Source organism: Delphinapterus leucas, chromosome 10, assembly GCF_059928025.1.
Source record: "Delphinapterus leucas isolate spDelLeu-1000000601 "Yukka" chromosome 10, BTC_Dleu_Yukka2, whole genome shotgun sequence".
Lineage (NCBI taxonomy): Eukaryota > Metazoa > Chordata > Mammalia > Artiodactyla > Monodontidae > Delphinapterus > Delphinapterus leucas.
Genome location: NC_143138.1, coordinates 64,068,143 through 64,093,608, shown reverse-complemented (window position 1 = coordinate 64,093,608; position 25,466 = coordinate 64,068,143). Strand labels below are relative to the sequence as shown.

General features: G+C 42.2%; 1 protein-coding gene and 1 pseudogene across 1 annotated transcript; one reads left to right on the top strand and one right to left on the bottom strand.

Moving 5' to 3' along the window:
* Positions 1 to 262: 262 nt before the first annotated feature.
* Positions 263 to 25,446, top strand: LOC149748265 (putative serine protease 46). Its single transcript, XM_089919879.1, is given in 8 exon segments — positions 263 to 328; positions 473 to 563; positions 3,673 to 3,848; positions 4,030 to 4,204; positions 4,207 to 4,287; positions 5,074 to 5,147; positions 5,149 to 5,241; positions 23,906 to 25,446. Coding segments are annotated over 8 exon segments (1,011 nt in total). The 3' UTR covers positions 24,161 to 25,446.
* LOC111174464 (dehydrodolichyl diphosphate synthase complex subunit NUS1 pseudogene) lies at positions 8,971 to 10,454 on the bottom strand (annotated as a pseudogene).
* Positions 25,447 to 25,466: the final 20 nt, after the last annotated feature.

Genomic DNA, 25,466 nt, shown 5'->3' with positions numbered 1-25,466 from the left:
CATACCTCCAGGGGAGCCATGAGAAGGGCTTCATAAAGGAACTTGAACTGGGCACTGGGAGTGCCTCACAGGCCAGGCACTAGGCACTGTCACAAGCCAGATACCTGGCGCTATCACAGACTTAGGGATACAGGGGGCCCGTCAAGGCCAAGGCTGAGCCCAGGAGGCAGTGTCTCGGGCCAGACAGCACGTGCTGTCACAGGCTCAGGGCAAGGCATCAGCAGCACCATTCCAGAGAGGTGACTGGCAGCAGCATCACATCATGGCTCTGGCAGGCCATGACCCAGACCACATTGTCTACTTAGCCTCCTGCTGCTGCCCCAGCTGGGTGAGCCCCCAACCCTGGGGCGGAGGCTCACTCCCTGCTGCCCTGCATAAACAAACCATGAGTTCTAGAATTCTCACACAATAGAGATGCCCTGCCCCACCCTGCCTCCAAGTCCCATAATGAGGACCAGTGAGGGCCGTGCAGTTGCTTGCCGTGGCACGTGGGCAGGGAGATCTTCAGGGCCTCGCATCTCCATTTCCTTCTGCCAGCGCTGAGAATAATCTCTATGTTGAAGGTAGGGCTTTGGGAGCATGGGAGAGAGGCAGGAGGGCTTTGTTTGCCTGGGTGCCTATATCAACTGTCCTCATGCCTGCACGGCCTCCATTTGTTCCTGATGGGCATCTCCTCGTCAGACTGCACGGTGTGCCAAACCTGGGGACCCAGACAGTGTCGAGGCAGTTCCTGTTTGCCAGTGACCATGAACATGAGGAAAGAGCCTTATTAAAAATGGAAACAAAGTAATATCCATGGAACGGATTTGGGAGGCACAATCTCAGAGAACTGGGACTTGTGATGAGGATGATGTGATATGTGGGTGACTGCTCATCCCACATAAGGTATCATTCACATGGCTTATATCTCAACACCCCCTGAAGTGGGCTTTACCAATATCCACATTTCACAATAGGAACCTGAGGCCCAGAGAACTAAGTGCTTGTGGTGCCAGTATTCAATACCAGTTTTCAGCAGACTCTTTGGGGGTAAAAAGTGTGGGACCCCATGTGACAAGGTCTCTGGGCTCCCACCCTAACTGACCACATGTAATCTTGTGGTGGCAGCCCTGGTTCAGGTCACCTGCCAGCTGTCCATTCTGCCCCTTGGCAGAAAATTGGCTGGCGTGGCATCTGTTAGTAGGAATGTGTTCCCCACCTTAGGGAATTTGTCCTTTTCCTTCACTGTGTGACTCCCCTTCCCAGACCAGTTCCTTGAGTGAGTGAGTGAGTGAATGAGTGCTCTCCTACTCTGTGCTGTCCTCAGGCATCTGTGACGTCTGGGGGTGGTGAGGATGTGCACTGCTCCTTGTAGCTAACTGCTGTGCCTGTGATGATGTGGGGGTGAGGGTCTGGGACCTTGTAGGCACGGAGGTCATGAGCCAAGACACACATTCCCATTGCCACATGTGAGTGCACGGGGTGACATCGGAATACAGCTTGTGAGTGGGAACGCTTGGACTCGAACTCCAAGAAGGGGTAGAGGTGGTCCGCAGTGGAATCTGTTTGAGCCACTGAGTGTCCCCCATATATGGAATGGTATCACTGTGTCTATGACAAGATTGATCCGCAACACCTCATGCCCCCAAATTAATCCATCATGGCTCCCTCCAGATTCAGCTGCTGTTCTTGGTGCTGGCATCTCCAGGCTGAATCCTGCACATCTTGTATAAGGTTTGGGGGAAGGAGATCAGAGTCAGCGTTGTCCTGGACGTGAGTTGTGAGGAGTACTGTTCTCTGAAACTGAGGAACCCACTGAGGGTGTGGAGCACAGAAGCAAAGCCCAACCCTACCTCTTGGAGCTGTCACTTTTTTTAAATTTAATTTAATTTAATTTATTTATTTTTGGCTGTGTTGGGTCTTCGTTTCTGTGCGAGGGCTTTCTCTAGTTGCGGCAAGCGGGGGCCACTCTTCATCGCGGTGCGCGGGCCTCTCACTATTGCGGCCTCTCTTGTTACGGAGCACAGGCTCCAGACGCCCAGGCCCAGTAGTTGTGGCTCACGGGCCAAGTTGCTCCGCGGCATGTGGGATCTTCCCAGACCAGGGCTCGAACCCGTGTCCCCTGCATTAGCAGGCAGATTCTCAACCACTGCGCCACCAGGGAAGCCCAGAGCTGTCACTTTTTAAGTAGCAAAGTTCATTCTGTGGGACCCTGGGTCTCCAGGGCCTAAGCTTTGTGAGAGAGGCAAGGGCAAGGCTTTGGAAGCCCCTCTCTTTCCTACCAAAGTCTCCATTGGAGCAGGCTGTAATCTGAAACAAGGTAGCCATAAACCCACCACAGTATATGAGAAGGGCTGGAAATGTGGCTCCCCCTTGGGGGAGACAGAATATAAGACAGCAAGCCATTGGACAGAAACATGGGCAAGAATGGAGCAATGAGAGGGCAAGGCAGACGAAACTCCATGGAGATGTTGGGGCTTGTGCAGGTGCCTGTGGATCCCTGGGGGGAGCCACTGGTTGAGGGTAAAGGTGACCAGCCATGGGAGTGTGTGGCAAGGGGACCAGCCATCCACATCTGATAGCAGTACCAGGAGCCCTGGGACGTGGTGGAACAAGACCAAACATCAATGGTTTGGGACCCTCTGAGGGACTGCTATGAGGCAGAGCCCAGTAGATGTTTCTGCTAATGTGTATGAGTTGCAATAGATTATTAGCCTGGTCTGTTGGTTGTTGTACCCTCTCCACCACCACCACGGAACGCGCCCCTGCCGCCCCCCTTCGCCCCCCGCCCTGTTCCCAGGCAAGGACGAGCCTTGCTTGCTGCTGCTGAGTCCCTGAAGCTCTGGTTGGCACTGCACACTGAACTGCTGAAGGGAACACTTTCTGGAGCCACGTCTGCTTGAGACAGTGTAAATACATGTCCAACTTTGCCTGTATGAGGAGGTCCATGACTGCCTGGGGCAACTTCTTGGGCAGCCCAAACTTTACAGCAGGCTATACATAAGGAACCTTTTAATTTGTCTTTAGTCTTGGTCTCCAACCTTTGCTGTAGAATTTCTCCCTTTCCTGTCCTCAGTGATGTTCAGTTATTAAATACCAGTCCAAGGTGGTCCAGTTCAGAATCTCAATCTCCTATCCGTTTCAATGCAGCCCCCACTGCTCCCATTCCTGCTGTTGGGGCCAGTGAGGGGCAAGGAGGAAATTGATAAGCATCTCTACTCATTTCCTGGTATGGTCGCAGAGAGCGCACCTCCAGGGCTGGTGGTCTATGGAGGGATGCCCTGGAGTTGTACAATGTGACATCACTGTCCATTGCTTTCTGGCTACAACTGACTAGCAGCCCTGCTCATTGTGCCCCATCACTTAGCGCTTACTGACACTCACCGCTCTGATGATTCTCTCTTCTCCTTCACTTGTGTAAACAAGGGAGAAGGGATGAATCCTGGGCTGACGGATTGTAAGAAGCCCTGGAGGGGTTGTCTGGTCCCCGTTGTTTGGAGGCTGTCTTTATAACATGGGGCTCCTGCTGCCTCTGGGCCTTTGGTTGCCGCTTTGGGGGTGGTGAGAAAAGCCCCTCCCCACATGTGCATGTGGCAGTGGCTGCTTGTGACGGCTGGAAGTCTGAGGGCTGCCCTTTGCTGCCTGAGAGTCTGCATGGGGCTGTCATGGCCCCCTCTCTACCTTTTTTCTAAGGGTCCTGGTTCCAGGCCTGTGGTCAGACTAACATCTCCTGCAAGAATGTGAAGGGGAAGCTAGTAGAGGCGGGCAAATGGCCATGGCAGGTGAGCATCCTATTCCTGGGCGCGAACAACTGCAGTGGCTCCCTCATCCGCCACCAGTGGGTCCTTACAGCTGTGCACTGCTTTCAGAGTTCAGTCAGGGTGGCCCTCCAGTCTCAGGGGCTTTGCTTTCTGGCCTGAGAGGCCCTGCTGAATCTGGGGATCCGGGAGTAGGGGCTTGGCTGGGTAGCCCTGTGCTCAGCCTGTGTCTCTCCAACCATTCCATGTTTGACCTCACTGCTGGTGATCTGCCTCCTACCCGTGACCCTGCAGATCCAAGGACCCCAGATCATACTCCGTGAAGATGGGAATTCAATGCCTCTCAGAAAATGGCACCGAACTCTCAGTCACTCACATCGTGATTCATGAGGATTTCACCAGCCTCATGTCCCAGGATATTGCCCTCCTGAAGCTCAGGGACTCTGTCTCCTGGTCCCCCCTCATCCAGCCTGTCTACCTAACCCTAAACTCAAGCCATCTCTTGGATCCATGTGCTGGATGATCGGGTGGGGACAAACATATACTCGAGGTAAGTGGAGGCAGGCCGAGGTCCCAAGACACCTGCCTCTTCAGAACATAACTCCACCATGGGCTCCTCCATCCATTCCTTTATTCACTCATTCATTCCATCAGCAAATATTTCCTGAGCACCTACATGTGCTGCACATTGTCCTGAACTCTGTTGATAGGAGGATATACACAGTACCCTGGTGTAAAAGACACTCATGGCGTGTATGGACCTCAGTTCCCAAAGTTAAGTTAACTCCAATGTCAAGCTCTCACCTTGCCCCCTGGAAGGAAATTAATCTTTGGCTATTAATGGGATTTCCTGTCTGCAGGTGGCACAAGGGCTGTGGTCTCAGGGGGGTACCTAGGCATTGGGTGGCCATTGTAAACACTTGTTACCTTGAACACCAATAATTCCTGTCCCTTGTTGGTGTCATTCTGAGGTCCTAGAATTGAGGAGCCTTTGTGGGGTCCTGCCCTCCAACGGGTGGCTCACTCTGGGCTCTAGGGTCTTGCCACATTGGCAGGTAGCCATGGAGCAGTGCCCAACCATTCACCCTCATGGAACGTGAATTACTGGGGTAATCTCTCCTTGGCTTCATTCAGTGCTTGGATGTTGGTCTGAGCCCCTCGGGAGACTTTTTAATGAGCTCGGGCTTTTTCAAAAGTCAGATTGTGGTTTGGGGCCTTTATACATCACTATCCCAGGAAATGACCCTGCCTCCCACATTACGAATCTGGATAGCTCCAAGATGGAGATGTGCCAAAGAGCTGAAGGGATGACGAGGCAGGATCTCTCTCTCTTCAGAGACCCCACAGCCCTCCTACAGTCTTCAGGAGGTGGCTGTCAAGATTGTAAACAACAAGATCTGCAATCAACAAACAGTACAAGTTCCTCTTCTTGAAGGGCCAGAAAAAGTTAATAGGGAATGACATGATTTGTGCCATCTTACAGTGGGGCATGGACACCTGTCAGGTGCACAGTGTCTAGACCCGGGCGAGAAGACGACTTTCAGTGGTCATACATTCCTTTCCACATGGCACTGGGAGACCTTATGAAAATCTCCTTTCCCTGGGCTTCAGTTTCCCAATAGGTAAAATAAGGGTGAAAATACTTTTCACTCCTCTCCACAATTATGGTTAATAATGGCAGTACTTCTCAGGTTATTTGAGCACTTCTGAACATCAGTCACATGCCCAGATCTGGGCCAGATGCTGGCGGAACGAGTTTAGCATAAATGGCATCATTCTGTAAGCAAGCTTCTGCTTCTTGCATCTTCTAGTCAACATTGTTTTTGAGATTTATCCATATTGATACATGCCTCTGTAATTCATTAATTAACAGCTCTATCTACAATATTCTCTTTTGTGAATATTCCACAGTTTATTCATTCTCTTGTTTATAAACATTGAGGTAGCTTCTAATTTTTTCATATCGCATACTCTGCTGCTCTGAATATTCTTACACACATCTCCCTATTTACATGTTCCAGAATTTCTCAATATGGTGCATCCTGCAAGGAACTGATGGGTCATAGGCTGTGCATACTTTTATCTTTAATAGTCATTGCCAAATTGTTTTCCAAAGTGATTGTATTAATCTATATTCTTTTTTTTTTTTTTTTTTTTTGCGGTGCGCGGGCCTCTCACTGTTGTGGCCTCTCCCGTTGCGGAGCACAGGCTCCGGATGCTCAGGCCCAGCGGCCATGGCTCACGGGCCCAGCCGCTCCACGGCATGTAGGATCTTCCTGGACCGGGGCACGAACCCATGTCCCCTGCATCGGCAGGCGGACTCCCAACCACTGCGCCACGAGGGAAGCCCCTAATCTATATTCTTACAGCAGTGTTTGAGAATTCCATTGTTCCATATCCTTGTCAACTTTTGGTATTGGTCAGACTGTAAAATGTTTTCCATTCTGAGGATGAGAACTAGAGAAATAGTATCCCTTTGCGGTTGCATGTGCCTGTCCCAGTTACTAATGCAACTGTGCATCCTTTCATATGTTTATTCACCATTCATAATTCTTTTTCTGTGAATCACTTGTTCAGATAGTTTACACATTTTTCTATTGTTTGCCATTTTCTTTTTATTATATTTTTATGTTTGGGATACTGATTTTATGTTCATTGTGTATATTCCAAATATTTTCTTTCTTTTTGATCTTGTATATACTCTCCTTTGCTCAACAGCAATTTAGATTTTTTAAAACAAATTTTTATTGGAGTATAGTTGACATAATGTTGTGATAGCAATTTAGATTTTATTTCAATCAAACATATCTTTTTTTTCCTTTTTGGTTTATGCTTATTTAAGAAATCCTTCATTTTCCTGAGGTTATAAGGACATTTTCCTATGTTTTCTTTTTCCTAAAAGTTTGGGAATTTTGGTTTCCACATTTGGGTCTTGAATCCATGTGCATTCATTTTGTGAACGGTGTAATTTAGGGGTCTATTTTTATTTATTTTGTGTATGGACTACCAGTTGTCCCAGCGTCGTTCGCTGAAAAAACCATTTCCTGTACTGGCTGTCACCACTTCTCTCATAAATCAAATTTCTGTATACACAGGGGATAATTTCTTGAGTTGGACACCTTCAAAAAATTTTTTTTCATTTTTAAGACATGTATTTCTTGTGGTTTTTAAAATTGAAGTATAGTTGATTTATTTTGTTAGTTTCAGGTGTATAGCGTAGTGATTCAGTGTTTTTGCAGATTATATTCCATTATAGGTTATTACAGGATAATCAGTATAATTCTCTGTGCTCTACAATATATCCTTGTTGCCTATCTATTTTATATATGTTGAATAGTAGTTTGTATCTGTCAATCCCATACCCCTAATTTGTCCCTCCCTGCTTCCCTCTTCCCTTTGGTAACCACAAGATTGTTTTCTATATCCGTGACTCTGTTTCTGTTTTGCGTATACATTCATTTGTATTATTTTTTAGATTCCACATATAAGTGATATCATGCAGTATTTGTCTTTATCTGACTTATTTCACTAAGCATAATATTCTCTAGGTTCATCCATGTTGCAGATGGCAGTATTTCATTCTTTTTATGACTGAGTTATATTCCATTGTTATATATATCTCACATCTTCTTAAGCCAATTGTCTGTGGATGGGCACTTGGGTTGCTTCCATGTCTTGGCTATTGTAAACAGTGCTGCTATGAATATTGGGGATGCATGTATATTTTTAAATTAGTGTTTTTGTTTTTTCCAAGTATATACCCAGGAGTGGAATTACTGGATTATATGGTAGCTCTACTTTTAGTTTCTTAAGGAACTTCCATACTGTTTTCCGTAATGGCTGCACCAATTTACATTCCGACCAACAGTGTAAAGGGTTCCCTTTTCTCTACATCCTCTCTAACATTTGTTATTCGTAGATTTTTTTTTTTTTTAGTTTATAATCATTTTATTTCAACTGTTTTTTAAAATCATAAATGAGGTTTTGGTATCCAAAGTCAAAACATTTATTCTTCGTAGCCTCAGAATTTGGCAAGCAATTCCAGACCTTGCTTTCCAAATCCAGTCTTCTTTGCTATTTTTCAGAGTCTGAGCCCTAGTTTTTAAACTACTCCATTCTAAACATACAATTTTGGATAACTATTGTGCACTTGTTAATAAGATTCTTCTGAAAACAGCCCATCAAATATAAAGAATAATGGTTTCTGTCTGAGTATCAGCAGTGAGGGAAGAAAAACTAAACACCTATCAAAAAATCATTTCTTCATTTAAAAAGTAACAGAACCAGTGCTGTTCTCTGCCATGAAAGAGAACATGCAAAATTAAATTACTTTGTAGACTTTGGTAATGTTTTATTACCTACACAGGCCTCAGTCTTACTTAAAGATCATATTTTTACGCAAAGTCACCGTCAGGATTTATTAAGTAAAAATCCTGGGTACTAACATGGTCCTAAATGTGCTATTCCAAAGAGGAACAGGTTACTTTTGAGGAAAAGAGCTGCCTCGGTAATTTCCCTCAAATGCTTATTTAAATAAACACAGTTAATGGAAATTTTTAAAACCAGCTTTGGGTACTATCTAGCCCACTGCCCACCAAACAGAAAAGGAGATCAAAACTTTCTTTCCTTATTCAGGAAAGTTTCACCTTTACTTTTAAGATTACAACCTTTTCACCTTTTATGACTGCCTCGTACAATATTTAAATTTTTTTTAATTCTGCATTTCAGTGTTGTAAGAGTTCTTTTTCAAGTGATCTTCACAACCCAGAACACAGACAACAGAGCGACATTTTCAAGTCACACTGTTTGACAATAACGAAGAGATGAAAATGGACGGATGTCTGAAAATAGGTATTCCCTTTGCTCCAAAGGTGAGCAAACTTTTAACGTGTGAACAACACAGAACTCCATTCCTCTGGAGATCCCTCAAACTCAGAATGCTTCCGTTTAATACATCAGTATACTATTCTTAAAAATTAAAGTTTGGTCACTTGGAAAGACTGAACAAAAGTTATTCCCCTCCCCCCCCCAAACAACAACAAAACAGCTTTAATTACCCCTTTCTCTCCCCACAAAAAAGGGAAGTAGTTGGGGCTGAAGCCTGTAAATCTGAAATTTCAGCTCCTAAAACATCACTGCTATTTGCTCAAAGGTGCAAGTCCACATATTTCCTCCTCCAATACTTCCCCCATTTATAAGTTTATTTCCACACACGCATGCACATGCACACGCGCACACATACACACTCACACATGTACTCTTACTCTCAAGTAAGACACTTTTTTGTGTTTGTTGATAAATTATGAGGATTATGAACTAGGTGTGTACAGGGTTTCATAGGTGCTTTGTAAACATCAGAGTCACTTGAGTCCTTTTCTCCAAAAGCCTGAAATCAAATTACACAACCAGGGATCGCTACTTTCCCTGACGCTGTTCACAGGCTGCATATTGACAAAGGGCAGAGAAAAAGTCCTCATAACTGATGTTCAGGTGGGAAGGCAAAGAGACAATTTCAGTCAACCTGATGTGCCAGGGAAGAAAGCCTAGTGTGCTGTCCACAGGACCAAACTTCAATACTAAATCAGGATCAGGGAAACCATTTGAACTAAGTAAACTGTCTAACATATCTACATCCAAATCTGTGCATTTCTTTTGCTGCTGAGCTACTAACTGGCAGAAGTCTTGAGCAGCTCTCACAATATCTACTATTCCATCTTCTGGGGACAGCACCTTCACTGCCGATTGGCAATTTAAAACTTGATCATCTTTGTCATTACTATTTGCAAACTCTGGTGAGTATTTGGAACAATCTAAGCCCAGGAGTTCCTGCTGTTGTTTTAAAATTTCATCCATCAATCTGGAATTATTTCTTTTGAGAATACCTTGGTGGTCGTAGAAGCTAATGTAAGAAACGCCCACGGCCATACACCACACCACGAGGCTTGCGATGTCCGAGAAGCTGGGCTCCTGCTCCTCCTCGGTGATCACCAGGCCCATGTGCACAGGCAGTTTCTCCAGGGAACTGCCGTCCGCGCGCCAGCGTAGCCGCGGATGGGCGGCGGCCGGGGTCGGCCCCCAACGTGGTTGCCGGTGGTGACTCCGGTTCCTGCCTTTCCTGCCGACAGCCAGGAGCTTGGGGAGCGTGAAGCCGAGCGGCGCTAGGACAGCGGTGGAGGCGGGCCGACGGCAGCGCCACCAGATCCAGCTCCAGGTGCCGGACCAAACACGGAGCCAGGAGGTGAGCATGCGGTGCAGGCAGAGCAGAGCGTGCAGCACCCGCCACACCAGCTTGTACACCCCCGTCATACTCTCGTGGCGCCGGGGCACCCTCCTCTCTCCTACACCCGCAGCGCGACCGCTTCTCATCTGGCCCTGCAGCCGGCGCGGGCCATCTCTCCGCTTTCCCCCGCCCCCCGCACCCGAACCCCTTTCTACTGCCAACACCTCACCTCGACCCCGCCGCCAGCTATTCGTAGATTTTTTGATGATAGCCTTGCTGACAGGTGTGAGGTGATACCTCATTGTGGTTTTGATTTGTGTTTCTCTAATAATTAGCAATGTTGAACATCTCTTCGTGTGCCTGTCTTCTTTGGAAAAATGCCTAGTCAGGTCTTCTGCCCATTTTGATTGAATTATTTGTTTTTGTGATATTGAGTTGTATGAGCTCTTTGTATATTTTGGATATTAACCCTTTGTCAGTCACATCATTTGCAAATATTTTCTCCCATTCCATAGGTTGTCTTTTTGTTTTGTCAAGGTTTCCTTTGCTGTGTAAAAGTTTTTAAGTTTAATAAGGTTCCATTTGTTTATTTTTGCTTTTATTTCTTTTGCCTTAGGAGACTGATCCAAGAATAAAATTGCTCTGATTTATGTCAAAGAGTGTTTCACCTATGTTCTCTTCTAGGAGTTTTATGGTTTCATGTCTTACATTTAGGTCTTTAAGTCATTTTGAATTTATTCTTATATATGATGTGAGGGAATGTTCTAACGTCATTGTTTTACATGTGGCTGTCAAGTTTTCTAAGTACCACTTGTTGAAGAGAATGTGTTGTCTCCATTGTATATTCTTGCCTCCTTTGTCATAGATTGACTGTAGGTTTGTGGGTTTCTCTCTGGGCTCTATTTCTGTTCCATTGATCTCTGTGTCCATTTTTGTGCCAATACCATGCTGTTTTGATTACTGTAGCTTTGTAGTATAGTCTGAAGTCTGGGAGAGTTATATCTCCAGTTTTGTTCTTTTTTCTCAGGATTGCTTTGGCAATTTGATATCTTTTGTGGTTCCATATAAGTTTTAGGATTATTTATCCTAGTTCTGTGAAAAATTTCCTGGGTTTTTTGTTTGTTTGTTTGTTTGCTTTTTGCGGTACGCAGGCCTCTCACTGTTGTGGCCTCTCCCGTTGTGGAGCACAGGCTCCAGACGCACAGGCCCAGTGTCCATGGCTTACGGGCCTAGCCGCTCCGCGGCATGTGGGATCTTCCCAGACCGAGGCACAAACCCGTGTCCCCTGCATCGGCAGGTGGACTCTCAACCACTGCGCCACCAGGGAAGCCCTCCTGGGTATTTTTATAGGGAGTGCATTAAATCTGTAGATTGCTTTGAATAGTATGGCCATCTTAATAATATTAATTTTGAAATCTAATAGCACAGGATATCTTTGCATTTCTTTTAGTCTTCTTCAGTTTCCTTCATTAATGTTTTATAGGTCTTAGTGTATAGGTCTTTCACCTCCTTGGTTAAGATTAACCCTAGTTTTTTTGTTTGTTTGTTTGTTTGTTTTTGACACTATTTTAAACAGGATTTTTTAAAACTTTCTCTTTCAGGTATTTCATTATTAGAGTATAAAAATGCAACAAATTTCTGTATATTAAACTTGTATCCTGCAAAGTTACTGAATTCATTTATTAGTTCTAATAGTTTTGTATGGAAACTTTAGGGTTCTCTATATAGAGTATCATGTCATCTGCAAAGGTGACAGTTTTACCTCTCCCCTTTCAATTTGGATACCTTTTATTTATTTTCCTTGTCTGATTGCTGTGGCTAGGACTTCCAATACTATGTTAAATAGCAGTGACAAGAGTGGGTATCCTTGTCTTGTTTCTGAATCTAGGAGGAAGGCTTTCAGCTTTTCACTGTTGAATATTATGTTGGCCCTGGGTTTGTTATAAATGGACTTTATTATGTTGAGGTATGTTCCCATATGTTGTTGAGATACCCACTTTGATGAGGGTTTTTATCATGAATGGATGTTGAATTTTATCAAAGGCTTTTTCTGTGTCCACTGAGATGATCATGTGGTTTTTGTCTTTCTTTTTGTTAATGTGGTGTATCATATTGATTGATTTGTGTATGTTAAACCATCCATGGGACCCTGGAATAAATCCAAGTTGATCATGGTGTATGATCCTTTTTATGTATTGTTGGATTCAGTTTGCTAATATTTTATTGAGGATGTTTGCATCTATATTCATCAAAGATATTGGCCTGTAATTTTCTTTTTTGGTAGTGTCTTTTTCTGGCTTTGGTATCAGGGTAATGGTGGCCTCATAGAATGAATTTGGGAGTGTCCTCTCCTCTTCAAGTTTTTGGAATAGTTTGAGGATAGGTGTAACCTGTTCTTCCTATGCTTGGTAGAATTCCCCAGTGAAGCTGTCCAGACCTGGACTTTTGTTTGCAGGGAGTTTTTTTGTTTGTTTGTTTGTTTATTTGTTTTACAGATTCTATTTCACTTGTAGTGACCAGTCTGTTCAAATTGTCTGTTTCTTCTTGACTCAGTCTTGGCAGGCTATATGTTTCTAGAAATTTGTCCATTTCCTCGGTATTGTCCAATTTGTTAGCATATAACTGCTCATAGTATTCTCTTATGATTTTTTGTATCTCTGTGATATTGGTTGTTATTTCTCCTCTTTCTTTCTTATTTTGTTTATTTGGGTCCTCTTTTCTTCTTCGTGAGCCTGGATAAAGGTTTATCAATTTCGTTTATCTTTTCAAAAAGCCAGCTCTTGGTTTCATCATTCTTTTATATATATATATCTTTTAACTCTCTATTTTACTTATTTCCTTTCTGGTCTTTATGATTTCCTTCCTTCTGCCGACTTTGGGCTTTCTTTGTTTTTTTTTCCTAATTCTTTTAGGTGGTAGGTTAGGTTGTTTATTTGAGATTTTTCTTTTTTTCTTGAGGAAGGCCTGTATCACTATAAACTTCCCTCTTAGAACTCTTTTGCTACATCCTGAAGATTTTGGAAAGTTGTGTTTTCATTTTCATTTGTCTTGAGGTATTTTCTGATTTCCTTGTTGATTTCATCATTGACCCATTGGTTTTTTAGTAGCATGTTGTTTAGTCTCCACGTGTTTGTTCTTTTCCTATTTTTCTTTCTGTAGTTAATTCCTAGTTTTACATCATTGTGGTCAGAAACATGCTTGATGTAATTTCTATCCTGTTAAATTTGTTGAGGCTGGTTTTGTGACCTAGTGTGTGATCTAACCTGGAGAATATTTCATGCCCACTTGAAAAGAGTGTGTATTCTACTTTTTTTTTTTCTTTTTTGGATGTAGTGTCCTACAGATATCAATTAAGTCCAACTGGTGTTTGGTGTCACTTATGAACTCTGTTGCCTTACTGTTTTTCTTTCTGGATGATCTGTCCATTGAGGTCAGCAGGGTGTTAAAGTCTCCTACTATTATTGTATTATTGTTAATTTCTCCCTTTATGTCTGTTAGTATTTGCTTTATATATTTAGTTGCTCCTGTATTGAGTGTATATATTAACAAGTATAATATCCTCTTCTTGTATTGATCCTTTTATCATTATATAATATGCTTCTTTGTCTTTCATTATGGTCTTTGTTTTAATGTCTATTTTGTCTAATATGAGTATTGCTACCCCTACCTTCTTGTCATTTACATTTGCATGAAATATCTTTTTCTATCCCCTCACTTTCAGTCTGTGTGTGTCTTTTGCCCTGAAGTGAGTCCCTTGTAGGCAGCATAATGAAGGGTCTTGTTTTGTTTTGTTTGTATCCAATCAGTCACCCTATGTCTTTTGATCAGAGGATTTAGTCCATTGACATTTAAAGTAATTATTGACAGGTATGTACTTATTGCCATTTTATTCCTTGTTTTCCAGTGTTTTTGTAGTTCTTATTTTTTCCTTTCCTCTTTTTTTTGTTTTTCCCATTGTGGTTTGATTATTTTCTTTCATAGTATTCTTGAGGTCCTTTCTTTTTGGTTTTTGTGTATACAGAACCTACAATAGGTAGGTTTTTGATTTGTGGTTACCATGGGGTTTATATATATTGACCAATAATTATATCTATTTGCTTTAAACTGAAGTCATTCAAGTTCAAATACATTCTAAAAGATCTACATTTTTTACTCCCCTCCTCCAGATTTTGTGTTTTTGATGTCACGTTTTATATCTTCATGCTTATCCCTTTACTGTTTATTGTAGTTATAGTTGCTTTTACAATATTTTTTGTTTTTTTATTCTATGTACTGGCTTACTTAAGTTATCTTCAATCCTTACTATATATTTGTTTTTCCTGTTGGGATTTTCCCTTTCGGACAGATTCTTTCTTCTTTTCCATTTAGAGAATATCCTTCAACATTTCTTTTAGAGTAGGTTTGGTATTGCAGAATTCTTTTAGTTTTGCTTGTCTGAGAAATTATTTCTCTCTCTTTCTGTTCTAAATTATAATCTTGTTGGGTAGACTATCCTAGGTTTCAGGTTTTTCCTTTTCATGAGTTTGAGTATATCATGTCACTCCCTTCTGGTCTGCAAAGTTTTTGTGGAGAAATCAGTTGATATCTTTATGGGGGTTCCCTTGTACATGACTCTGTTTTTCTCTTGCTGCTTTTAGGAGCCTCTCTTTATCTTTAACTTTTGACATTTTAACTATGATATGTCTTGGTGTGAGCCTGTTTGGATTCATCTTGTTTGGGATCCTCTGTTCTTTCTGTACCTTGATGTCTGTTTCCTCCTTTAGGCTTAGGAAGTTTTCAGTCATAATTTCTTCAAATACATTTTCAATCCCCTTCTCTCTCCCTTCTCCTTCCAGAACCCTTACTATGCATATGTTGGCACATTTTATATTATCCCATAGATCTCATATTTTGCTTTCTTTTTTTTTTTTCCATTTGTCTGTCTGTCTGCTGTTCTGATTGGGTTATTTCCATCATTCTATCTTCCAGATCTCTTATGTGTTCTTCTTTGTTATTTAGTTGGCTATTCATTGCTTCTAGAGTGCTTTTTATCTCAGAAATTGAATTATCTACTTTTGATTAGGTCTTTATAGTTTCTAGTTCCTTGTTAAAAAGCATCTGTGTTTATATTGATACTCTTTCTTAATTCACTTAGCACTTTTTTTTTTTTTTTTTGCGGTACGCGGGCCTCTCACTGTTGTAGCCTCTCCCGTTGCGGAACACAGGCTCCAGACACGCAGGCTCAGCGGCCATGGCTTACGGGCCTAGCCACTCCATGGCATGTGGGATCTTCCCAGACTGGGGCATGAACCCATGTCCCCTGCATCGGCAGGCAGACTCTCAACCACTGCGCCACCAGGGAAGCCCCACTTAGCATTTTTATTAGCAACTTTTTTTTTTTAATTTCCCCCTTTTAAAAAATTTTTTTAATTTATTTATTATTTATTATTATTATTTTTTGCAGTACGTGGGCCTCTCACTGTTGTGGCCTCTCCCGTTGTGGAGCACAGGCTCCGGACGCACAGGCTCAGTGGCCATGGCTCACGGGCCCAGCCACTCCATGGCATGTGGGATCTTCCTGGACCGGGGCACGAACCCACGTCCCCTGCATCGGCAGGCGGACTCTCAACCACTGCACTATCAGGGAAGCCCCTCTTTTTTTTTAAAATAAATTTATTTGTTTTATTTATTTATTTTTGGCTGCATTGGGTATTCGTTGCTGCACGTGGGCTTTCTCTAGTTGCAGTGAGCAGGGGCTACTCTTCGTTGCGGTGCACAGGATTCTTATTGCGGTGGCTTCTTTTGTTGCTGAGCACAGGCTCTAGGCATGTGGGCTTCGGTAGTTATGGCATGTGGGTATTAGCAACTTTTTGAAGTCAGCGTCTGGTAGACTGATTATCTGTTTCATTATTTGGTTTTTCAAGGATTTTCTTTTTCTCTTTCAGCTGGGAGTAGTTCCTCTTTCTTTTCATTTTACTTAACTTTCTGTGTTTCTGTGAATTTAGGTGAAACAGTTATCTATTGTGGTCTTGAAGTGGTGTTTTTATGTGGGAGTGTCCCTACATAGACTGTGTGTGCCCAGTGTCTTTGGTGTGAGGGCCGGATTTGATGCAGATGCCAGCCACGTCTTTCCTTATGGTGTGCTGGCCACTATCACTTTTTTTTTTTTTTTTTTTTTTTGCCACTATCACTTTGATAGAGGGTGTGGCTGGTGATGGAGGAGCTACAGCCTGCACAGGGTGTGAGGTGGGACTTCCTCTCTGCTCCCTGGCTGTGGCTGTCCTGTCAGGGGTGGAGCCTGCTCCCACATTGCTAGAGCAGAAACTCTGAGGTCGGGCTTGAGCCAGCTCTGTTCCTTTTAAGTGTGTGTTTTTCCTTCTTGCTGCACTGGGGCTTTTGCCCCAAAGGAGGGGAGTGATGAAGTAAATGGGGCTGAATTATAATATGGTTGATTTATAATGTTGTGTTGGTTTCAGGTGTACAGCAAAGTGAATCAGTTATCTATATCTATATAGATATAGATAGATATATCTATCTATATAGATATAGATATAGATAGATATAGATACAGATATATCTGTATCTATATCTCCACTCTTTTTTAGATTCTTTTCCCATATAGGCCATTACAGAATATTGAGTAGAGTTCCCTGTGCTATACAGTAGGTCCTAATTAGTTATCTTTTGAGAAGTTTGACTTTAAATCAAGTCTAGCTTTGTGACTATTGCGTGACTATGGATATTCTGATTTCTGGACTGAGATGTTTATGTGACAGCGTAATCATACTGATTATGTTTACATTAATCACAGTGAGCAAAACGTTCTGACTCTGCCCAGTTTTTACCCAGGATCAGGGAAAGAACTCACCCCTTAAATACATTTTAAAGGGACAAAGGGGATTCCAATGAAGATGCCTTTTGTGTTCAATGTACCATTTACACTTTTCCCTGTCCTTTGCCCATGTTTTTCTGTTAAACTACTTTTCTTTTTATTGATTTGTAAAAACTGTAGATATTATATGCTGTGGTAATTGGTAAAGGAACATCATGTCTTTTTCAACTTAATTTTAAGTGGTTCATAAGTATAGGTGTATACATACACACATACTTATGGAGAGAGAGAGAAGATAAAACAAATATGGTTAAACATTAAATTAGTGAGTCTGGGTAAAAATATTATACTTGTATATTTTTTGTAAGTCTTAAATTATTTCAAAATAAAAAGTTAAAAAAAAAACTTTAGGAACCGGAAGTTTTAACCCTTTGTGAAATGCTTTGCAATATTTTACGCTACTTGTCCATGATTTACCTTTTTTTGGTGTGGATTTCTTCCCATAGAGTTAATTATTAAAATTTTCATGTGTTCATATTTATTGTTATTTCCCTTAATGATTGTAGTTTTTGTGCTGTGCTTAGAAATATCTTTCCTACCCTAAGATTATAAAATTCTTTACTCATACATGTTCTTAATTTTTTTCTTTAAATATTTTAATTTTGATTCATCTAGAAGGGTGAGAGAGGAAACCAGTTTTATTTTTCTCCAAATGTAGCCGGTTATGTCAATAATTTTTATTGAATAGTTTTTTTCGGCAGTGAATTAGAAATGCCCTCTTTATTATATCATACATTCCCATCTTATTTTTGTGTATTTCTGCCCTTTGCAGTCTCATTCGTGTGCCACCACTCTTTTTAAATTATTGTAGCTTTATAATTCCTTTTTGTATGTGGTAAGGCAAGTCCTCCTTCATTCTTCTTCTTTTTTTTCTTTTTAACATCTTTATTGGGGTATAATTGCTTTACAATGGTGTGTTAGTTTCTGCTTTATAACAAAGTGAATCAGTTATACATATACATATGTTCCCATATCCATTATTCTTCTTTTAAAGAATTTACCTTGCTCTTCTCCCATGTTCATTCTAATTGAACAATCTTTGTCTCGAGGTATTTTCTGATTTTTTCTTTGATTTCATTGTTGACCCATTGGTGTTTTTTTTTTTAATTAATTAATTTATTTTTTACTGCATTGGGTCTTTGTTGCTGTGCGTGGGCTTTCTCTAGCTGTGGCAAGCGGGGGCTACTCGTCATTGCAGTGCGTGGGGTTCTCATTGCAGTGGCTTCTCTTGTTGTGGAGCACGGGCTCTAGGCATGCGGGCTTCAGTAGTTGTGGCGCATGGGCTTAGTTGCTCCGCAGCATGTGGGATCTTCCCCAGCCAGGGCTGGAACCTGTGTCCCCTACGTTGGCAGGCAGATTCTTAACCACCAGGAAAGCCCGACCCATTGGTTTTTTAGTAGCATGTTGTTTAGTCTCCAAGTGTTTGGGTTTTTTTCCCATTTTCTTTTGAACAATCTCAGTATAATACTAAAAGGAAAATCATGTGGTGATTTTGGGAAAATAGACTCTATTTTGCTCTATTTTATTTGTGTCCCTAGAGCAGGAGTTTATATAGCTTTCTCCATATAATTACTGCATGCTGCTTCTTAACTTTATTCCTAGATATTTTATATTACATCTCTATTGTAATATAAAATGTTTTTTTCAGTGTATTTTCCTTTTGTATTATATATTGATTTTTTGTGTATTTACTTTGTAATAAGCAAAATTCCTAGATATAGTGGATATAATGGATTCTCTTTAATTTTGAGACATACCATCTGCAAACAATGGTAAATTTGTCTCTTACTTTTCAATATGTATGCCTCTTACTTCTTTCTCTTGTTTATTGCAATGTCAAGAATCATATTCCAGAACAATTGCTCTGTCTTCCAGGAGACACTGTGTTATCTTGTTTTAGGTATGTCTTTTAATAAACAGTATAATGCTCAGTGCTATATTTTTCAACACATTTGGGAGGCTTTCCTTTAATTCATTTACCAAGAAGAATGTTTCTTTTTATCCCCCTACTTTATGTATTGGTTTGATTTTTTTTTCCACTCCACTTTTCCCCTGTAGTGGTTTAAAATTTGTCCTATCTCAACGTCATTCTACTACAGATATTTTCCACACACGTATTTAAACTTGACTTAACACCTAGAGTTAATCAATGTCTACTGCTTCCTCCTTATCAGGACAAGAGCCTTCCTTTTCACTTGCCTCATTTCCATCCCCCAGACTCATCTTGTTGAAAACATCTGGGAGTTCAGCTCACTGAACCCTTCTATTATATCCAAGAGTTTTTAATTCACTCTCTTGGGCTTTCCAGGTTTATGCCCATATGAGCTACAATTAGTGATGATTTTGCCTCTTTCGTTTTCATGATTTTTACTTTTTTCATTATTTTGGGTACTGCTCCCCAAAAGCAACCTGGAATTGTAGCTCTACTTTTTCTTGTTGCTTACCTTCCTGGAAGTCCTTCCCACACTTCATCATAAAGCATGTTGCTAACGTAGCATATCGTCTGTCGAGGAGAGAGCCATTCCTTTGTTTCACTGTGGCATTTTATTTCAGGAATGAATGCTATGCTTCGTAAAATGTGTTTTCTGCAGCTATCACGATGACTCTACACTCTAACTCAGCTAGAGTGAGTTAGAGATATGGTTGACTGGACTCCATATCTAGAGTGCTGAGTCTGTTCCATGAACAGATTCTTCATGTCCATTTACCCTGCCTGCCAGGGTTAGCCCTCCCTGGTCATGGTGTGCTTTGGTTTCATTCATCCGTTGGATTCAGATGTATAATATCGTTTTTTAGAATACATTTAATTTATTTGCTCATCCCACAAGACACCCCGTGCTGGGCTCTGGGCCAGGTACAGGATAATGCTGGTGCGTGGCCCAGGAAAGGTACTGGCCCTGGAACAGCAGGCCTATGAGACACCATCCACGCAGCCTTTGCGTTTTGTTTTGTCTTCCTCCAGTGAGGCTGGGCTCCACCGAAGGTGTGTCGAGGAAGGCACCCCCTTTGTCGAGTTATAGAATCACAAATATGCTTCACTTGAAAGCACAGTCTATGTTCTGGAACATTTGAAATAACATAAATTATCTGCTCCTTGAATGCTGGATGGAAGTTGCTTGCGAAACCACATAGGCCTGTTTTCCGTTGAAGGGGTAGTTCTTGAGCAATACTTTAAGTTGTTTTGTCCATGATTATTGGATTTTCTTAGAAATTATTCATTTCATCCAGATTTTAGATCCATAAAGAGAAAGTTATAAATAGTCTTCAGATACTAGAAAGTGTATTTTCCCTGGGTCTGATTCTAGTCTCTTTTCTACTTATACCACAAAGTATTTGAATTTTCCTTCTCTTTGAGTTTTTCTTGGTAGGACTTACAAGATATTTATTTTGTTGTTGTTTTTTAAGTACAATTTATTGATTTTATTCCTCAAGTCTATGATTTTTTTGCTTTCTAATGCATGACATCTGCTTTTTGTCTTTATTAATTCCTTTTCAAGTGTCTTCAGCTGAATGTACAGTGATAAATAATTGATGATGACAATAAATAATTTATTTTCATTCTCTCTTGTTTGGTATTAAAGTATTTAGACTAAGACTCTTCTGTGTGAAATTCAGGCCCACATCCCATGGGCTTTGCAATGTATGGCCTTCTTATCTTTCTACACTCTAACTGTATATTTTAATTCTGTTTTTTACTTTAACATTTTTGAAAGTTAATTTTTTTTTCTTTGATGGGGGTGGTTCACATTTTGTTACTGGATTCTGGCTTAATTTCATTGTGGTAAGAGAATGTCCACTTACAAGATCTTTCTCTCTCTCTTCTATTTTCTCTCTCTCTCCCTCTGAGTTCTCTTTTTCTCTGGATTGCCAGAGTCCAGTCAACCATATCTCTATCACTAGCTTGATTATCACTGGCTTGATTTTCCCCTTCATCTTCCATTTTCTCTCTCCACAAAAGGCCCCTACTGAAATCTGTTTAATACATGTCTTTAAAGAAGTCTGTATCTTTGAAAAATGCGTAGTGTTGCTATATGTATATTTTACTTTGCATAAATGATGTTGTGCTACAGTCCTCTCCTGTATTTGTTTGTTGAGGAATCTCAATTTGTTCGAGAATCCACATTAAATAGTTTTATTCTTTCCAGTCATTGCCCCCATATGCCCTGTGTCAAATCTTCCTCCCTTCTCCAAACATCATTTTGGGCAGAGCTCATAATTTTCAGTTACTTTCAGTTATTAAATACCTTGTCGTATTATAAGTCTCAATTTAAAAATCAATTTGATTGGAACTTCCCTGGTGGCACAGTGGTTAAGAATCCGCCTGCCAATGCAGGGGACATGGGTTTGAGCCCTGCTCCAGGAAGATCCCACATGCCGCGGAGCAACTAAGTCTGTGCACAACTACTGAGCCTGCACTCTAGAGCATGCGAGCCAAAACTACTGAGCCTGCGTGCCACAACTACTGAAGCCCACGCGCCTAGAGCTGGTGCTCTGCAACAAGAGAAGCCACCTCAATAAGAAGCCCAGGCACCACAACGAAGCGTGGCCCCTGCTCACGGCAACTAAAGAAAGCAGCAATGAAGACCCAATGCAACCAAAAAATAAATTAATACATAAAAGTCAATTTGATTTAAACTTCGCCAAGCCCTACTCCATCTCCCTCCTCTGGAGCATGGGGGTCTGGACACTGGGAGCTGACAACTGGGTCAGCCTAGACATGGAAACCTTCAAGTCTTCCTCAACTCACTTTCTCTGCTTGTTAATTTTCAGGGTTTCCTTAGATAGGCTAAAATTGACCTCTAGTTGGTTTTAGACAGAGAAAATGCCCTATCTTAATTCATCATCTATCTTCAATGAGATTTGGTGTCTTTCATTGAACAGATGGTCTTAACTTTGATGTAATTAAGCCTAACACATTTGCCCTCTTCAGGTTTGTGGGGTTTTATCTTATTTTAAAACATGTGCTTCATCCCAAGTCATAAAGTCATGGCCCTACATTTTTAATTAGCTTTATCTTTCTCACTTTTCACATTTAGAGTTTTATTTCCTCTGGAGTTTTGTTATGGCAGGGTCCAACTTCATTTTTCTCCATCAGTTTCTCCACCATCTACAGCAGAGACCTCCTTTCTCAGTCATGACACTTTCTGGAGCATGTGCCAAGTTTCCTCCACCTGCAGGCATCTGGCTGGCTCTCCATTGCCCCATTGGTCTATTTTTCAGTTTCTATGCTAGTACCGTGGTTTCTATAATTATAGCTTTGAAATATATCTAACTCTGTTTAGATGTTTCTCCAGTCCCCAGCCTCTCCAATTTGCTCTTTTTTTCTCAAACCTGTCATAGAATTCATGGACTATTATCCTTCAATATCAATTCTAGAATCAGATTGTCAAGGTCCTGAAAAAATCCTGCTGACATTTTATTTGGAATCGCTTGAACTTTAGAGGTCAACATAAGGAGAACTGACATTGTTATAATTTTTGACTCTTTCACTCTCTGTTGAATACAGATAAAAGAATATTTATAAAATGTGTATGGAGAATAAAGAATAACACAACCAACACCCATACCCTCAGCACCAAGCCTATAAAATAGTGCATTACCAGAAACTTTGAGGCTTCCACGTGATGATTACTGAATCTCAAACCATGAAGGCTCTGATGCTGCTTTGGTTTTTTTCTGCTGGCTGGCATTTGCTCTTGGTGCCTCAGCTTCCCTGTGTGCAGGGTGATGTTTTAAGAGGACATGTTCTTTAGAGTGTTTTTTTTTGTGGGAGTTCGCTGAAGCATGGCTTGAAAGTGGGTTCCTTCAGTCAGAATCTATATTTGCTTCTGCCAGATACCTGGACATAAAACCAACCCAGGACCTCTTTAAGTGACGTTCTTGGCTCAAGTTTTTTTTAACCACCCAGACAGTGTGAATTCAAGTTGCAAGTTCACATGAGGGCAGGTGTTCCTAGTTTATCGTCACTCGGAAGGTGTGGTCCTTTCTGGGAGGTATAGTTTTTTGCAGGAGGTTTCCTCTTAGGCTCCCCTCCTTGGGCAGGCCCTGGGTTTTGCCTTTCGTCTTCTGCACCCACGAATGAGGCTGTGAAAACCAAAGCTCAGTTTCACTGGGTTTGGCCTATGGCTTTGGGGCAAAAGTCATCTTCTGGGCTTTGCTGATGGCTCTGTGTTTTAGCCCTCCCTTGGGTTTTGCACTCTGAGGAGTCTTTATTTTCTTGCTAGCTCACCCATGCATTTAAAATCTCACAGGTTTAGTTATCTTCAGCAAGGTGGGAAAGGGGATCTAGTCTTCCATACTGTAGGAAGCCAAATGTTGAGAACTGACTTTTTTACATTGTTTTAAGTTGCCTCATCTAAGAACAACGGTATATCTGTACATTAATGTAGGTCTTCTTTTGTGTTCTTAAGTATAGTTTTATTATTTTTTCTTTACATGTTTTATGCACTCTTCATTAGATTATGTCTTATAAATCTTGGTTTACACTACATGAAAAAATATACATATATGTGGGGGAGGGAGGGCGGGAGGGAGGGAGAGCATGAGCTGTTTTTCAGATTTATAAAACTTTTCAACAATACAGAAGAATGTAAGAAAGTTTTAAGAAAATCATAAACCCACCATCAGCAGAAATAACAGCTACTACTTTTTGATGTATGCTGTTGTAAACATTATTCTTATACATGCACCTGCTTTGCACAAAGAGAGAGGGGGCAGGTTTGCATTTCAAATGGCTCATTCTGTAAGCAGGATTGTAGGAAAGAAGAAAGTCAAGGGTAACACCTTGGAGGCCCACCACGATTTAAAGAGAAGGCAGAGGAGGGGACCAGCATTTATGGTCAGAGAGTTAGCAGGGGAATGCAGAGAGAGCCCATTGTGATCCTGAGCTTGGGCTCCAGTGCAGTGCTTCCATGTCACAGAGCAGGTTCATAGCCATGCGTTGATATCAGGGACAGCACGGGCCTAACACAGCTCGTGCTAAGGATATGGCCCCGGAAGGTGCAAGTTTATTTGTCCAGGACTTGCAGGGAGGCCTTCCTGCTGCCTCCTTTATGCCTCCCTTCCTCTCCTCCACAGGGTAACTCTGGCAGTTCCCTTGTCTGCCAAGTGAACCACACCTGGATTCAGGTGGGGGTGCTGAACTGGAGCTTTAGCTGCAGCCGGCATCGCTTCCCGGGCATCTACACCAGCACCTCCCACTTCACCGACTGGATCAAGAAACAGATCAGTGATGTGAGGTTCGTCAGTAGGGCCGGGCCAGGCTTCCTGAACCTGGTCTTCCTCACTGGCTACATTCTGCTGGTTTCCTTGGGCTCCCCGTGGCTCCTGTGAGTGATGTTTCCAGGGCAGTCCCTCCCGGAGGCCACTTCTTCCTCCCCTCTGTCTGTCCTCAGGAGAAGTGGAGGCTGGAGGAGCACAGGACATCAGGGCAGAGTACTCTGGGGGAGGGTCCCAGAGCCACTGTTTTTTCAGTTGTTCAGTGAAGATGCTCTTGAACTTTGTGTCACTGAAGTCATCATCTTTCTTCTTGATTATGGCCAGACCCTTCAAAGCCTCCCCTCCCCCAAGAGGCCTGGCTGTCCTCTCAGGGGAGCCTCCCTGATAGTCCTCCTTGTACTTGTGCTCATCATGTTCCCCTCTCTGGGCTACAGTTTCCTCTTCTGCCAAATATGGAGCTGGACTTTGTGATCTCACTCCCTGCTTAGTCATCCCAGCACTCCAGCAGTTCCCAAGTCCCCATGACTCTCTCCTGGGTCTCTGACCCAGCAGTTTTCCCTCAGGCCTTACTGTGAGGGTTGGCCTCTTCCCAAGAAACTCACAATGACCAGACCTGCACTTGTGGACCTGGTTCCAGAACATGTGGGTCTCTCCCAAGCCCTCATATCACCCTAGGAGTCTACAGAAACTGACTGGTTCCTCCTCTCTCCCTGGCAGGGATGGGTGATGATGGGGGGCAGGGAGGGGGGCAAGGCAGAGTGCCTGCTTAGGTGACTGTGTGAGGCGACGGCACCCTGAGCTCCTGAGCTGCCTTAGTCACCTCCATCATACTCTGAAGAGGAAGGACAGGCGCAAGCCAGCCAGACTGAGAGGGCATAGCTCTGCCACCCTTGTGGAAGGTAGCATGGGCACCCCCTCAGACCTGGTAGGCCTCAGGTTCACAGTGGCCAGCTACCCTTGCCCTTGGGGTCCAGAGTGTAGTAGGTGTGGTTTGCAGGAGATTGGAGTACTGAATGGCCAGCCCCATTGTCTCTCCCAAGACAGCAGGACCTGGCAAATGTTAGACTGTCCTGGCTTGATTTAACTTTCACCTTATCTTTTATTAGGCTAGAATTTTCCAACAGCTTTGAACCAAAGCTTCTCATAGGATTTCCCCAGACTACTTTTTAATTGTATTATCCATCTGTGTCACTGAGCCATCAAAATGTTCCCCAAATTCCAACATACCAAGTGGCCTTCTGCTCCAGAAGGGCCCAATGGTTACTATCCCTCTTTCTCTGTTTATGGAAACCTCACCTGTGTCATCTTTCTAAGCAGATGGATCTGTAAGGGAAGGGCATTTGCTGAATGGCGACAGTGCTTAAAATTATGCACTCTTGAAAAATTATTATTGAAAACATTTTAATCTGCTTAATTTCAG